The 17,612-nt window shown below is 45.5% G+C and overlaps 1 protein-coding gene across 2 annotated transcripts in view; it reads right to left on the reverse strand.

The window, feature by feature from the left end:
• The window catches only part of LNX1 (ligand of numb-protein X 1, E3 ubiquitin protein ligase), a 69,456-nt gene extending 53,341 nt beyond the window's left edge, over positions 1–16,115 (reverse strand). The window contains exon 1 of one of the 2 annotated variants that reach the window (XM_009587392.1): positions 15,730–16,115. In XM_009587392.1, coding sequence (XP_009585687.1) covers positions 15,730–16,115 — 386 coding nt within the window. Of the gene's footprint in view, positions 1–11,808; positions 11,901–15,729 lie in introns of those variants that run through there. The other variant, XM_009587393.1, reaches the window with a different exon arrangement.
• Between the last annotated feature and the right edge of the window lie 1,497 nt (positions 16,116–17,612).

Raw genomic sequence — 17,612 nt, forward strand, 5'->3', positions numbered from 1 at the left:
ACAAGACACTCAAGGGAATGGCCCTTTCACCGACTATTTCACTATTTCACAGACCAGTCAGGTGCTTGGAGGCAAGAGAAGGGAGCAGATGGGGTCTCACCACCACTACAAGGAGGAGGACGGGGCTCATGCAGCCCTGGCAGAAGTGCCTCTCCATGGACTGATTAAAATTACCAGGTTCAAGTGACTTTGAAATTACAGAGAGGTGATCTCCATTCACCTACCACAGTTAAATCCAGGACCAGCGTACTCCAGTCCTTATTTGATCTTGACTCTGTGCATTTACTGCAGTGGTTACAATGGATTCTGTGTCCAAGAGCTCCTTATATTTTTGAACCGGTTCGATTCTCCTTCACCAGACAGGAGAAACATGCTGCCGTCATGCTGTGCAATGTTCAAGGCCATGCTTCCCTGCTAACCTTGATCCCTCGGTACTGCTGTACCAAGTGGGGCAGAAGTGTGGGAGATGCAAGAGCTGAGGTGTAAAGAAAGCAGGAATTGAGACGAAGCAAGGGAAAGACAAAGATTTAGGGTAGCCAGGAGCAGGCAGGTGGAAAATGGCTAAAGAAACCAAAACAGAGCCTGGCACTGGCGATGACAGTGACTGAATGAGCATAACAAGTCATGTCAAGAGAACCAACAGAAAGATTCCTATTTAAAGAGTTTCAAACTCCCATCTTCTCTGAAAACATATATAGGGCAGAAGCAGCCGATTCGCACTTGGCAGGTAGTGTCAAGAGAGTTTATGTGACACTGCAAAAAGGTAAGCATCTATTTAAAAGCAAACTGTTATTTTTACCCAACATGCAAGCAAATCAAGCTCTCTCATCACAGACAAAAAACCTCCATGCTGTCAGCTGTGAGTTCTCTTGGTGTTGTAAAGCACCACAGGGCACAAAGTCACGATGGTATTTTTTGTGTTGGTTGTCAACCTCTATTTGCTGGGGATTTGAAAAACAGAGGAGACATGAAGCACAGGAAGATCTGAACAACAATTAGCAGACCTTAACAAAGGGCAAGGAGACTATTACGAATTTGTGAAATGCATTTTCTCTCTAAGAAGGAGACTGTTAACCTCTCTGCAATTCTGAATTAGCAAAAATATAAGGGATGTAACTCAGCATCTGCTGAAGAAGAAAGGGGAGGGAAGGGAAGGGAAAAGGTAGACAGGCAGATTGTATTATGAGGTAGGTGGAACAGGAGCAAATGTGTTTTGGAAATATCTGGTATGGATTACAGTTCATCAGCTCTAGAAGAGGGTTACTTGGTCTTGGCCTCCTTTATAAATTTCTTTTGTTCACTTGGGTCATGTTACTATTATTCAGGCCTGGATTACAAAAAAGGCAGATCTGTGGGACTTTGCATCTATTTGCTTTGTCAGCTTAACATATTAAGTGCAAGTTTGTACGTACATTATATATCTGATTAAATGCTCTGTCCTGTTTTGGTCTATTCTATTCTGATTTATTTTGAACTCAAAGACCATAACTGTAAGTGCCTTCAAACCTACAGATGCTTAGACCACTGGGGAAAGAGCAGAAAAAAAGTGAAATGCAGCAACCATTACTGTCCAACTCCATTACATTCATGCCTTGGAAGGATAAAACAAGAATGCACTGGAATTTAATCTCCTCTGAGGGAAGAAACTGGAAGCAACATGTTTGCTAGAAATGACGCACACCCAATCCACTAAAAATCATCAAGATATGCAAAATTTAAATGCAATTTAAAAATGGACACTGAGAAAATTTACAGACAAAGCACCAAGGAAAGTACATTTGTGTGGCCATTCCCTTGACACACGACAGCACAGAGCAGGTGGAAAGCAGATGTGGAGAACACAGCATGTCCCCAACACTGGAGGATGTGCGGGATGCGCAGGACTCTGCCAGTCCTATGCCAGGGCCCAGGTCGCAGCAGGGGGGCACAAGGACGGCATGGATTGCAGTAGCCACCATTGGGCACCCACAGCAGTATCTTCTTAGCATTTCTAGACTGATTTACTAATAATGATAGTATCAATATTTCCATCACAGTCTGGGTTGGGGCAAAGTAGCAGCAACTGGCACTTTCAACTGTGCTCATCCCCACAACAGATCCCAGTGACAACTGTAACTGCAGCAGTGCTGTCCTGGCAAAAAAGAAACACCAGCATATACACACTGCATTTGGAAAAGAATTGTATTCATCTTTTCTCCAGCAGTGCCATCTTCCTGCTGTAATTACAAACCAGGTAGTAATGCTCGAAGGAGACGTGTCAAATGTTTAAACCAGAACCAGTGGTGAGGCTCCTTTGGGAGCTGACAAGGGCAAGTCACAACCACCTCCTGGGCTTCCCATTCCCACTGCAAAACCTGTTTGGCAAAGGGCTGTGTTGCAACATGTGCTCTTCATATAGAGTGCTTATTTCTGACAGTAATTTAGCCTCTTGGCAGGAGATGCTCATACATATCAAGCGAAACAGCCTTGCTCATCCATATCAACCTACACATCCTCATATAGTAGCAGCAGCACAGCGTACTCTCTGCTTCCAGTGGTCTCCTGTGGATCACAGGACAGATTTGGTTAATCATGCCCATCTCCTCTCCATAAAAGCCTGCTCCACGTGGGATGTTTTCTGGCCTTTCATACTATTGACTTATAAAATCCACAAGTGAAGGGGCCTCTGCGGGTGCTCCTATGAAACCATTCCACTACTCATTTTACACAGGACGGAAGGTTAAAAACAGTGGGACATCACCAGTACTAACTGAATGTTAAAAATAACATACAACAGTAATGCTTATCACATATGGAGGAGAAAAGAAAACACCTGAATTATGCTTTCAAAAATAGTACTTTCTGTTCTTAATAAAACACAAAACGAGGCCATCAGTCTACTAATATTATCAGTTCACTAAGTTCTGCAGAAGGGAGAGGAAAATACAATCCTTAGACCATGTCAGATTCCCCTCGTCCTCTATTTAAGAGGTTACTAAATTATTGAAATTCTACATTAAGGGTATATTACACACTGTCTAGTGAATGATGGGACTGCAATGCGTGATATAGAGGGAGGTGTGAGCTTCCCAATATGTACACATGAAATGACTTGCTGACCTAAAACACTTGCTTCTTGCCAACACGATTTCAAGAGTGTCAAGGAGGGAAAAATAAATCCCAAAGTAATACACTGATGATGGAATTTTGGAGCTGAAATTTATACCACTAAAGACATTTTATTCATTTATTTCACATTATTTAGGTAAATAATATGCAGTGACTTAGTAGAAGAGCAAATGAAAAATGAGCATGGCTCCAGCAACTGCAAATATCTTGTCTTAACCTGACTTCATGCCATGTGTCACAGCAGTGTCAAGGAGCAAGACAACTCCACAAAGACAGGGGAGTCAATGGTGATTACTTCCTCCTCACCTAGTGTCCTGCTTTTAGCTGGGATAGAGTTAATTTTCTTCCTAGTAGCTGGTATAGTGCTGTGTTTTGGATTTAGTATGAGAATAATGTTGATAACGCACTAATGTTTTAGTTGTTGTTAAGGAGTGTTTACAGTAGTCAAGGACTTTTCAGCTTCCCATGCTCTGCCAGGTGCACAAGAAGCTGGGAGGGGGCACTGCCAGGACAGCTAACCCAACTGACCAATGGGGTATTCTATACCATATGATGTCAGCTCAGTATATAAGCTGGGGGGAGTTGGCCGGGAAGCAGTGACCGCTGCTTGGGGACTGGCTGGGTATCGGTTAGCGAGTGGTGAGCAATTGCATTGTGCATCACTTATTTTGTATATTCTATCATCATTATTATTCTTCTTATTATTTTCCCTTCCTTTTCTGTTCTATTAAACTGTCTTTATCTCAATCCACGAATTTTACTTTTTTTGGGGGTTCTCTCCCCCATCCCACTGGGGGGGGGGCGGGGTGGTGTGTGAGCGAGCAGCTGTGTGGTGTTTGGCTGCCTGCCGGGTTAAACCACAACACCGAGGTATCCATTATATTCAGCTCAGTGTCTTGATAAAAAGAAGAGAGAATGAATACCAGAGCAGATACAGTCAATGTTATGTGTGAGTGTTACAAATCTGATTGTCTGCCTGCACTGCTGAGAAGAACAAGACTTTATCAATAAAGTCTGATGGTGCTGCCAACAGAAATTCAACAGAAAGGAGACAGAAGCTTCCTAGAAATATGGTTTAACTTGCCCACTGTTACAGTCAGCCTCTCTTCCTTCATATCAGGAGGACATATTGTACAATATGTAGAAGTTATGGATGCTTTACAGTTCATTTTTTTTTGTAAAAGTTGTACAGCATCTGTTGCCATCTCCAGCTGTTTCACTAGGTTGCTCCTGAACTTGCTTTAATCTATATTCAGAATCTGTTGTCAATTAATAAATTATATGAATGGATAAAGCGTGTTCTAGAGAGAGCCCAAGGATTCACTGGCTAAATTCAGTCTTCACCAGCTGCAACTTTGCTGAGGCCTAGGGGTGAATTCAGCTTTCTAAGATGTTAAAAAAAAAAGTTTGCATTCTTAATCCCAAAATAGAGTTCAGCTCCATGCCAGGAATCCTTTGGTGGCAGTGGGGTTTTAGCCGTGACATATGACATGTCACTGATTAACGGATACCTCCACTGAGGTACCAGTTCATCACAGAGGGACCAGCTTGGTCCCTCCTTTTGAAATAGGAAGCCACAAGCAGCCATATCTATGCTGTCACACAGGCTATACTATTAGTCCAACGTTGCCAGTGATGTTACTGTAAAACCTTTGTTTTTGTGTCCTGTGCTGTTGGCACCCTCGTGTACCCAGTCATTACATGGCTCAGGGGAAGCGGTCTGGACACGCAGTCACATGCCACGATGCAGAAAATCAGTTCTAGTTCCTGAACGATAGCTCTGTTCACGGAGAAGGTCACAAAACGCAGCTAGCTGTTCTGTAGTCCGGGAACCCTGAAGGCAGATTATCCCCAAAGGTCAAAAGTTTTAAAAAAAACCCAGGACAACCCTCAGACCTATTAGTCTGCTTCCCTACAGTGAAATGAGCTGTGTTGCAGCTGATCTCAGAACCAGTATTCAAAGTAGGACTTAAGCTATGACAGGCATAAGAGCTCTGCAAGAGCAGCGTTTATCCTCGCGTTGCAGGACAGCCCAGTTCTGCCAGATTTGTCAGAGAAATAGCTCAAGGAAAAATATCCTTGTCACACTGCCAGTGCCAGTGCTAAACTAGGTTAATTGTCAGAGATGTGGAGGTCGGCCAAACTTGCAGCATATGGCCTGTGTGGCTTAATGTCAGATGAGAAATGAGTCTGTTACTTGTGAGTAACCACCAACCTCCTGCAACTCCCATCACCTCGCTCCTTCCTCCTACCCCACTGGCCCTCCAGGGCTCTCCCAGTGCTTCCCCATCTCTTGTCCCCATCCCAGAACCAGCCTCTGAGTGGGATAAGGTTTGCCCCTTCTGTGCTCCCGTTACATGGGCAAGGCACGTAAGCACACATCTTACGAGCAGCCTACACAAAAATCAGACATAACTGAGACATAACTCATTCATGAAAAGAAACCTTTCTGCCAACCATAATTATTGCACTGCCTTTCCAGCTTGGCAACGTTTCACTTTTTTTGGCTGGCTAAGGTTTTACTTTTGGCAACATTTGTTGAGATTGACACTGGCCAATGTTAGCCTTTTCCAAAGGTGTGAGAAGGCTCCAGCCATAAGAAAATGTGCCAGCAGAGGAAAAGGTCTAATTCTGATCTCAAATGTGTGTGAATGGAGTAAAGGCGAGTTTCATGCATGCACAGAAGGAATAAAGCAGGATCTTTCTCAAGTATAACTGAAATGCCAACCTCCATTGCACATAAAATTCCTGGGCAGAATCAACAAATTCTTAAAGCTCTTAAAGGGTTTTTGATTGCTGGAGCTGTCCCCAGACAAATTTATTTCTGCACCTACAATCACAGTGCTGGGGAAAAAGATGCAAACCGGTAACACTTACTCGCACCATGAAAATGCAGCACACTCTAACTCAGATGGGGAAAGGTACCATCTCTGGGAGAGGGTGGCAGAAGGCAGGGGAGAGACCCAGACCCCACTGTCCTGCTAAGGGGAAAACACCACATTTTTGGCAGAGTGCAATTAGTCCTTGGTCAAAGAGTGACTGGACCCAGATTGGTTGTGGTCAGTGGAAACAATTACTTTCTGCTGCACCTCCTATGCTAGCAGTGTAGTCTGCATCAAACGCTCCTGAATACAACACTTAGTGTGTTCAGAAAATTGATACTGGGTGCCTCAACACCATGAGTTTAGATTACAACTCCTATACTTTTAAGAATAATACAGTGTATTTGCACTTCACCTACAAGGGCTTCTGCTTGGGGGCATTCAGGTCATATTCGTACTAAAATTTCAAGCTTTACTGTGCAATTCTAATGGCTGGGAATATGAAGATGAGTATAAGAAGATGACCTTTTGCTTTTTAAACGGAAATTCTCACGTAAACTCCTTCCTCTGGCTGGCAGTTATGCTCCCAATCAGTATGGCTTGTGGCAGCACAGGGGATGGTTTGCAGCTTGCTCCATAAGTCCTTGCTGCTGTCTCCCCCTTTGCACGTCATCTTGCGTTGGGGGGGACTTGTGTTGACAACAGCACCCTACCTCACTCATTTGTAGGAAACCCACAGAGCACAGCAGCCAAACTCAGCCCTGGCTGTGATGTCCTCCCGACACGAAGCCTGAGGATCTCCCACACCTGCTGGGGACGGTGGGCTCTGAGTCCCGAAGCTGCCCACAGACTCGGCACTGTGTGTACGAGCCAGTCAGGAGCCAGGGTAGCTGGTGGAGTGGGGTCGGACACAAGGCAGGGAGGGGACAGGCTGGGGAAGTGACAGTAGCTGTTGCTAGAAATTTTGGGAGAGATCGCAGAAGTCTGAAGGGAAAACAACTCCTGGGAGGATCTGCTGCCCTTGCAGAGAGCTTGGGGAGAAACAGAAAGGGAGCCTGAGAGTGCTCAGTGCCTGCTGCTCCCCTGTGCCGCGGTACCTGCTCATACTCGATGTAAGATAATATCCAGATCAGAAGCTTTCCCAAAGAGGACATTGGAGACAGGGAGAGTCAGGAACTGAGGAGACTGGTTTTCTTGCTTCCACACAAGATGTCAGTTTGCCATGTTTCCATCCCGGCTCCTTTGTGAGGCTGTGGCACAGGAGTGAAGCTAACGGGCACCCATGCCTTTCTGCTTTAAGTCACCTTAGTTCTGCTTTCCCTGAGAGGCATTCAATTCTAGTACACTGGAAAAGACCCTTCGCATTTTAGCTGAGTGTGCTTTGTCCTGGCTACTTAATGCAGATATTCTAAACATTTCATCTATATTTTCATTCAAGAATCTTTCCATTCAAGCCTTGCTTTCCAACACTTTCAGATTTAATTAACCTCACAGCTTAACTCTGACACAGTTTTTCATACATGCAGCTTTGCACAGAGTAAGGAGGCCAACACGTGGCTTTTGCAGTGGACTACCACACAAGCCTAAAAGGCGCTGCAGGCTTATCAATTTTGTCACGAATAATGTGTGCCCTGTGCTCCCCAGCCTCCATGCAGCTAACTTCACAAGGGTAGACTTGAAGCCAGACACGAGTTTCCCCACCGAGTTGAACAGAAATTAAAGAAGTTGGCTGCACGGTTAAGCTCAGTGCTGGGTGGGTGCACCTAATAACTTGGCCTAAATTGTGCTTACCGTAAAAAAGACATGCCCAAGGACACTGGGAGACAGCTGGCACTTGCACATCTTCTTTTTAAATTGAATGAACAGAGAAACAAAATTTTACTAGCTAGTCCAGCACAAAGTGCTGTTTTGAAATGTAAGAGAGTAGTTATCATATAAAAGTTATATGGGGAAACTTGATCCAGTTAATTTGGTGAGATCCCTTTGATTGTTTCACTTAAAACTCAAGAGGGGTAAGAAAAAAAGAAGTAATTTTTCACATGCGGGAGTAGGTTGTGCATTTCACTCCAACAAACAATAGATTTAAAAAAAAATGGCTTGATTCAAATTAGTGGGGTGGATCTAGCTGGTGGATTACCAGCAGTGACTAAGGCCAGGAGCTGTTTAATCTTTGGAGGGAAGCAGCGCCAGCAAGTGCGGCTGCCCCGGGCTCCCCAGTGCTCGACCTGTGCTAAGCACACGCGATGGCCAGCACCCTCCCGGGCGCTCGCTCAGTCAGCAATGCCACGTGCTGAAGGGAGATTAGGTTGGAAACCAGCCCATGTATTCCACGTGACTGAGGTCCTCAGAGGGACAAGGTGAGGTTATTCACTGCCTAGTCTCACATCCTCCTTCCCCTCATAATTTTATTTCTAAGTGGCCCATTGATGTCAAAGTGCAGAAAATCCTTCTACTGAGAAATACTCCGCTGCACAGGTGCTGCTTTGAAGTGAAAGGGATAGTGATGGAGGTCAGCATCCCTCAGTGTGAGTGGTGCCACCGGCTCTTCACCCCTGGGGGAGCCTCCTTCAGTGGCCACAGGCTACCTCTCCATCCACACACCTTGTTTTTAAACCAGGGGAATAACATACCCTGACTCAAAAGAATGCTTGGGCAAGTATTTTAGATAAGAAAGAAAGAGAGCAGATGCTTGTTGAAGCAGCTTTACAGGGATATAAAGGAGAAGGCATGGACCCTGGACTGGGAGCTCCTCAAGACCCACGCAGACCCTTATGATGCCAAGAGCCATTGGGCTGGTGTGGCTACATCCTACCCCCTCCCAGACGTTCCTCGAGGGACACCTCACAGATTTCTCTTGTCCTTCTGCCAAGTGTTTCCACGGGCTTCCCCTCGGGCTTACCACGGGCTACTCTTCACGATTTGGCTAAGAACAAGGACAAGAAGAGCATCTGTGCTGAGATCTTTGCTGGGGGCAAGGGAGGGACAACAGGCAATGGCCAGGGAAGTGGTTTTAGTGCAGGTGACACTGTCAGGAGATATGTATTTGCTTGCTGAGAATACCTATAATTATCAGACTGCTAATAGAAAACTAAAAATAACAGCACCAAACACCTGTCCCATCAAGTGCCGCTGCAACACATCCACACACCTCTCTGTCCTACCCGCGTGGCACCCAGCTGAAGTGCAAATGTCTGACACAGCTTTTCCCCAACTTCATTTCTCCTCTTCGACTCTGCTAAAATCTCCTCTTTATTTCTTAGGCAGGTTTCAGAGCCTGCATCTCCAGACGGGCTTTGGGCTATACTGTAATCCCTATTCCCCAAGCCTCCCGTTCCATACTTAGGAAAAAAAAATGCCCTGGAACTAAAGCAAACCCTTGCAATGCAACGCAAATAACCTAACTTTGTTTGAATGGGGTAGAAGGGAAGAGATGGGCTGTATGAGCGGGAGGGCAGTGCGAATCCCAGCGCACTTATTCTTCCTCTTGCACCTGCACCAGTGTTGGTAACCGCATCCCCCACACTCCTCCAGCTCTTCCCTTGCCGCTCGCACACCCGCTGGCCCCCTCCTCCTCCTCAGCTGATCTCTGGTGGCTGCCAGCCAACAAAATAATGAGGCCTGACTGAGGCCAGTCTTTGTAGTGGCCAGCCAACCGAAGATAATATGATAATAAAAAAAAAATAGTTTTCCGCTTACTACGGTCTAGTTTCGAGCCATGGGGCAAGCCGTCAAATATGCTACACATGGTGGTGGCTTTTCAGATGCCTGTGGGGAAGGACTTACAAAGCTACCTCTGTGGGCTTTGGGGCACAAAAGGGCTGTAAACCTGTGCCCCCAAGTACCAGGCTGTCCTGAACACCGGTGCCCATGCTGTCCCACTCACAAAACTTCGCATGAAAAACGTCCTGCATGCAAGTGCCTGCGCAACCGAAGTAGCAACCTGTAGGTCGTAACATTCGTATAAACTGATTAAACAGGACTGAAAACAGTATTCCTCTCTCTCTTTCAACTGCTGCTATTAGAGAGGACCTTGAATCCATCCCACAGATTAATACGTCAACGTCTTGTGCGGCATCCAGCAGCAGCCAGAGGCACCGAATACACGCGGAAGAGAAGGAGAAATTCCTGAAATGAGCTCAAACTTCCCGGTGCCCTTTTGGGTTATGTCAGCCCCAGCAAATCCTGCTTTCTGCTGCCCTGGCCAGAGACAGAGCGGTGTGTGAGATCCTGTGCACCAGCTCCCGGCACCAGGTAGCATCCAGGGCTGGGCACTGGGGAGGGATTTGCACCTCCCATTGCTGAGAACCGAAGATGCACGTCCAAGCCCCAGCCCACACCCACTCCATTAAGAATGACTGCCGACATCCAGAGAGACTAACATCTCTGTGGGTTAGAAGGCTAAATAAATACGAGACGAATAGCTACCGTACATCGTAGCCCTTTACCCTGGGAGAATCAGTGAACCTGAATTCCCCAAGAAAAGCAAGTAGGCTGCATCTGCGCCTGTGCTCTGATTAATCTCATCAGTTTGTTTTCCTGGAAACTAGATGTTCCAGATGCCATTGTTTCCATTATAAGTGTTCATCTGCTCTGTTTTGAGGTTGATTGCTCCCATAGCCTGCTTGGCTTAACTGTTTTTTGTTTGTTTGTTTGTTTGTTTGTTTTAAATTAACGTTCTTAAACAAAATGCCAGTAAATTAAAATGAGGGCATAGCTGCAACCCTCAACACCAGATTTGTTAAATGTTTAAAACCACCTATGGTATACAGAAATCCTGAGCAGTTGTGTACAACGTGACTAAATTATTTATAGTTGCCATCCATATCACACAAGAATTTCAAAAGGGGACTTTGTGTTTCTGCAAAACATTGCTATTTTTGTCTGACAGTAGAGACAAAATCATTTGGAAATTAGTCTCATTGGTACTAATCACAACTGTTACTAAAATCTTCCCACTGTAGGCACAATACAGTCATTTTTCATTTTTGAGCAGACTTAGTCATTTCATTCATTATCTCAAGGAAGATCTTGGAGTTTATAATTTGTTAAGACACAAACAAAACATAATTAATTAAAACAAATATCTATTTCTATTCATAAAAGCCCTATTAACTAGTACAATAACATTCAAGCACAAATTAAACCGGTATCATTTGTAGATGAAACCATAGAATATTTGTTTTATGGGTTGGAAAGATCAGCTATGGGGTTGTTTGAGGTGGGGTTTTTAGACATGAAGATATATGCATGGATTGCTACATTTAAATTTGTGTTATAGAAAAAATACCATTCCGCTGTGGGCAAAAACACAAATATGGGAAATTTCTTTCCTGTCTCAAGTGAATTATTTCTGGTGAAAGGCTTCTCAGCGTTTTGCTACAGGCATGCAGCTTTACACACAGAACATTATGCATGTACACACAGAGAGCGCTCCACCGGGGGTGTCTGTCCTGATGCCCTCCTCTATGCCCAGCTCCCCCGCAAACCTATTTATGGAATGTAAAGAAAAGACACAGATTCAGAAATGAAAAAAAAAACCCAAACCCAAACCCAACAACCACCGAAAATGTCGGCACAGAAAAGCAAGTTGATAAGGAAAAAGGCAGCTTCACTTAGTATGTCTCAGCTGCTCCCAAAGCAGAAAGCAATGGGGACGTACTGCTATTATTAGCCCTCCGGATGGGAAGCAGCTAGTTCGCAGCACGGTTTGAAGCTGTTGGCAAGACGTTGCGGGATTTTCTTCGCACGTATGCACAGGCACAGACACACAGGCAGACAGACGGACCCCCCCCAAAACGCTCGTGGTGAGCCCCTTCCCGCCGCTCGGGTGAGACAGACAGACAGAGAGCACGACGCCGGCGCGACTGTGCGTACTCACAGCTCGGAGTACAAGAAGTGCAGGTTGCCCACATTGTCTATGTAGTTTGCAGGACTTAGCCAAGGTAGGACCAGTAGCAGGAGAGCCTTCATTTTCAGTGCAGGGCTGGCACTGCTGCTAGGTTTCCTCTTTCCCACCGTTTCTCTGTGCTGGTGGGACACAAAACGTGAAGCCAGCCAAGTCCCTTCTAAGCGACACTTTCCATTTCAACGCAATGGTAGCACATTATGAATCGAGCTTAAATCCCTTAAATGAAGCTACACTGCAAAAATCATTGACCTGTAAGAGGATTACTCGATCTGACTCTCGGATGGGTAGATGTGAGGGTTTAGGGACAGCACAGCGTGGTTGGCGAGACAGTGACTTATGCTGCAGAGGAGAGCGATGCTCGGGGAAGAGACCTGCCTCCTGCAGGATTCAGAGTGGTTCTTCAGAGGCAGCTGGTACATTTACATCACTGCCCACAAGCAGATGGGTTACGAGCTAAACTGCATCACGGAAGGGTGTAGCTGTCTGACAAGGAGGGGAAAAATGCCCCCCGTGGAGTTTTGAAGCAGGCGATATCAGAAGACCACACCTTTTTAAAGTAAAACACCGCAAAAGATCACAGCCAACTGCTGGCTGTTTGCATCTCAGTCTGAATTCCCCAAATCCAGTCAGATGTTTTTGTGCAAACATAAATCACATAACAATCCAAGGACATGTCTCTTCTCAGTTTTGGGTTTTTTTTTTTTTTGAAGGATGCAAGAGCAAACATTTTAAATAAGGATGCTTTTAATGGACTAGTCCGTGGTAACAGGCGTTTAAAAAAAAATAAAGTTCTCTCATCAATTACAAAGCATAAAACAGCAAACTCACCTTGTCCCATCAGTGACCTCGTCTCTGGTCAGGGCAAGCTTTCATTTTCTCTCTGAGAACCAGGATTGGTCCGAGCCTGAATCATGCAAGAAACGCCAGGACTGCCGACTGCCCCGGTGACTCTAGCGGAGTCTACTTTAATTTATTCACTGAGAACACAGATCACGTCCATTGAGATTTCAGATGGGCTCTGAGCTGTTCTCGCCGCAGGCACCGGATTGTTTATGATTATTATTTTATTTTTTTTATTAGCAAAGTCACACACTTTCTCTCCCCTCTATCGATTCACCGGAGTTAAAGAGAACAGCATCAGCTCGATCTGCACCTGGGCATGTCGGAGCCGGTACCTGAAGAGCACAATGCCCTTCTCCTCTCCCGCCCTGCCATGAGTTGGAGGTGGGATGGAGAGGGAGGTTTCTGCATTTCTGAGAATTAAGTTAGGCAGAGGCATAAGATACCTTATAATGCTGTGCTCAAAAAACCATAAAGGTACTGCACAGTCTCTGCAAGCACAAGGTTGCAGAAGTCCCCCTCATGGGTCACTCAGAAAGTTCCCTCTTAATTCTTCCCCTGTGTGGGAATGCCAATGAGGCTGCCCTACCCACCCCCTGGGAAGCTGAAACCCCCAGCAGCAAAGGTTCCCCATGATTTCCTACTCCCCTGCCTCTGCCCTTTGGCCTTAAGGTAACTCAGCCCTCCAAACCATCCTGAGGAAGGAAAATCCATATCATGAGGGGCAAAGAAGCCGCCGCCAAGCCTAGGTAGCACTGCCTCATACTGCACTACCTTAGAGGCTTTAGGGTTTGATGGGAAGGGAGACCATTGCTCCGTCTCTCCAGTCCCCTGCTCCCTGGGTTTGCAAAGCCAGGACTTGGTGGGGGGAGCCTGGCACAGGGGAGGAGGGACAGCAAGAGGCTGTGGGAACATGTTACTAAGCCAATTCCTCCTACCCCTGGTTGGGCTCAGGCCAAGCGAGCCAGAGGCATAGGACCTTGAAGATCCTGAGGCCACAGACATTCAGTAATAAGCACTGGAATAAAACTTGCCAGGCCTTTACAGGATCAAACCATGGTTTACAACACTGCAATTCTGCAAGGCATGTATGTGAAGGGTTTCTTTACTACTACCTCAAGGAGGAGAAACCAAGATACTGGAGTGACTTGCACATGTCCATGTAGGAGAGTTGACACTAGACATCAGCAATTGTGCTAGTTGTATGGCTTGTGTGTAAAAAAAAAAAAAAAAAAAAATTCAATTTGCTTGTTTATTGTGTGAGGGTTTTTTTCCTGCTAGTTTTATGGCCACAGCCCCATCATCTCAAAAAAATGAAGACAAAAAGGAGGATCTAAAATACATTAAAGTCAGCTATATGTATAGCAAAGGGAAAGGGTATTTGCACTAGGGAATCAAGATTTTGTGGTTGAAATCTGCAGAGAAACATAATCTTAGTGACAGCAGCTCACAGCAGACTGTCAGTCCCTTTACCTGCATTACTATTGAAATCTACATTTGAGACATGTCAGAGAAGTACTGAACAAAGGCATAAAATTATAAGTAATTTTTCTAATTTTATCCCTTAGCAGCAGAAAGCTAACCTTGCAGCACATCACTGGCCTGGAGGCTGCTGCCACTGCCTCTTACACCATGAGACAGCAGCACCCTCAACAGGGAAAGACAGGTCCAGAACTGGGTGGGCCAAGGGCATCCAAATCCACAATCACCAAGCCTCTAGCATGCGAAAAGTGGGCTTTTGCCCTCTGCAAGGGGTTTATTGCTAATATTTTTTTCAGTTTTAGAAATGCAAAACGGTCATGGTTTTTTGTTGGTTCAACCACCATAACTTCAGTGAATATCTTCAGTGAATAAATTCCTTGTGAGAATCCAAGTGCTTTAGAAAATGACATCTCCAGTTCAAATGGGGACGTGTGTGAATGGCAGGCTGAAGAGCTATTTCCAGTTACGGACCCAGAAGCCCACAGCCGTGTGAATACACATCCATGCTCCGGCTCACCAGCCTGCTCGCCAGGGGTGCTCTGACCCTCAGCATTACCAGGAATGTGCCCCCAGCAGCAGTCTGGAGCCCTGCGCTGGTCGCCCAGGGCTTCCTCTGCAACGCACAGGCAGAAGCACACACCTAGGAACACGACTCACACCTGCAGACCACAGCGGAAGTCATTTCACTGGACAACAGATACAGGCCACAAAAAAGGACATCTCTTAGACCCCACATCTCCTCAAATCTGAGGTGCTGTTACCTGGACTATGCCAAAGCATTTGCCTGCCAGAAATCACAGCCCTGAACGTATTTCTTTACTCTTCTGCCTTCCTTTCAAATGACAGAAGATGAAAGACAAAAACAGCAGCATGTGCTGTTACCCTGCAAAACAGGGGATCATCCATCACCAGTTCTCTCCTTGCAGAGGAACCAAACTGCTCGCTGGAGATGTCTCTCCCAGAGGCAAGAGAGAGGGTGTCCTGGCCACCAGGAGGGGTAGGCCTGGAAGGGGGGTCCAGCCAGGGAGCTCTTCCACACCGCGTCAGAGAAGCCGGGGCTCTGTGAGCCCCACGGTACGGTGCGGTGCATGGGTAAGTGCTCACCTGGAAGAAAGGAGCGCTTGGCTCCAAAGACCAATACCAAACCAGAGTATTTTCTGCTCTACTTCTCATATAGGTCATTTGCGATTCAAAAAGGGATAGAAGAAAGGGCAATTATAAAACCCTTAATGTACTACTAAAATATTTATAATAGCTCAGCTTCCCAAAACTCACAGATCTCTTCAGATGACTAAATACACACTTCCATTATGCAGCTAAGCACAAGGTATCCGCCCAGAACCGTTAACGATAGCATGAAGTACCTTGAATGCATTTGATTCTAAAAAAGATATTGACAAATAAATGGACTAAATTCAGCTCTAAATTCAGATACTGTAGGCACTCATTGGCACTGAAATCTATAAATCTTTTTTTATATTAATTATCTATTTTAATCAGCACTAATAGAAGGTATTTTTTCCTCTCCTTAAGAAAGACTGAAAAAAGGGTTTATCAACAACAACTTACTGGGTTTGGAAATGCTGTTCGAGGTGACCGCGTTGCACGACCTCTGAGCAGTGTTCTGTGAAAGGGCAGCTAACCATTAGCTTGTCCAGGAGGTTGTTCACTAGTATGCTGGATTTCCTGCACGTCTGGAGAATCACAAGCTTGCGGTCCATGGGGCAGAAGTCCTTTTCCACGAGGAAGTTCGTAAGACAGGCTGTGCAGAAGGTGTGACCACAGAGCGTGTCTAACGGCTGCAGCAAAGGTTGCAGGCAAATGTGGCATATCAGATCATCATCTACTTCTTCGGTGTAGCTGTACAAGTGGTTTTCTTCCGGTAAATGCACTTGGCCGCAGGTGACACAGAGTGGCGGGGAGCTCTCCTCCATTTCTTCTTCTTTCTGGCTCATAATCAGAATTGATGCAATTCAAAAGAAGGCAGACAGAAATACCCGACCTGTTTTCTATTCGTGAGAGCCGCAGCAAGGCTTGTGTGCCATCAGATCTGTGGGGAAGAAAGCCGAAGGATTATGTTCTGGATTGTTTCCTCTTACATGTAAGAGGGGTTTGGACTGATCCAGCAATAGAAGCAGTTACTTAAATGAAGAAATCGCATGCTTAATTTAAGTTATCATCTGATCTTATGAAATTTTGAGATCTGTATCAATGCTGACAGTCTGACAGCATTGTAGCAGTACTGTCTGAGTAAAACCTACTTTAAGATTGGAGGGAAACTGTCAGAGAGCACTGTCATCTATCACTTACTATAATAGCTGTAGTAGAGAATCTTCCCAAAACCCAGGACACTTACATTTTTTGTGGTATCTGCCATTATTTGACAAAAGTCACAGAAGTTCTTTGCAGATATGCATGAATTTTTATCCTGTTGCCTTAGAAGCACTCTTTTACCACTCTCATAGAATCATAGAATCATAGAAGCATTAAGGTTGGAACAGACCTCTGAAATCATCGATTCCAACCGTCAACCCAACACTACCATGCCCACTAAACCATGTCCCTAAGCGCCTCATCTACACGTCTTTTAAATACTTCCAGGGATGGCGACTCCACCACTTCCCTGGGCAGCCTGTTCCAAGGCCTGACCGCTCTTTCAGTACAGAAACTTTTCCTAATGTCCAGGCTAAACCTCCCCTGGCGCAACTTGAGGCCATTTCCTCGCGTCCTATCGCTGGTTACTTGGGAGAAGAGACCAACCCCCACCTCGCTACAACCTCCTTTCAGGTAGTTGTAGAGCGCGATGAGCTCCTCAGCCGCCCCTTCTCCAGACTAAACAGCCCCAGTTCCCTCAGCCACTCCTCATAAGACTTGTGCTCCAGACCTTTCACCAGCTTCGTTGCCCTTCTCTGGACATGCTCCAGCACCTCAAAGTCGTTCTTGTAGTGAGGGGCCCAAAACTGAACACAGTACTCTTACCGTACTTACAGTATGTATCTGGACATGAAGTACTCTAGAAGGTTTTAGGGAAGGATTGCATCTTTGGGATAGGAGGGTGAAGCAAAGAAGTGAAAAGAATTTTAAAAAGAGAGAGTTAACTCCAGGGTCATATTTTCTTTTAAATCTAGCTCAATTTACACAATTACTCTGATTGTAAAGAAAGCTATCAAAATAGGAAGAATACTACAGGCATTTAATGGTTGAAAACCTTAAACTAGCATATAATTGCCGTTCCAGTCATCTGATTTTGTGGTCACATTACTTCTGCTGGAAAAGCAGCATCATGTGTAGGCAAACATTGCAAGACTGCAGAAATACAGGTAAGAATAATGGTTACTGCCCAAGCCGCCTGCTCAGCACAGCGAGGGAGAGCAGCAACTTCACCTAACAACACATCAGCATACAGATGCTGTACATGCAGCTGGAGGGAGGACACTCTTGGGGTCATGAGG

This window comes from Fulmarus glacialis, unplaced genomic scaffold (genome assembly GCF_000690835.1).
Source record: "Fulmarus glacialis isolate BGI_N327 unplaced genomic scaffold, ASM69083v1 scaffold5791, whole genome shotgun sequence".
NCBI classification, from domain to species: Eukaryota; Metazoa; Chordata; class Aves; order Procellariiformes; family Procellariidae; genus Fulmarus; species Fulmarus glacialis.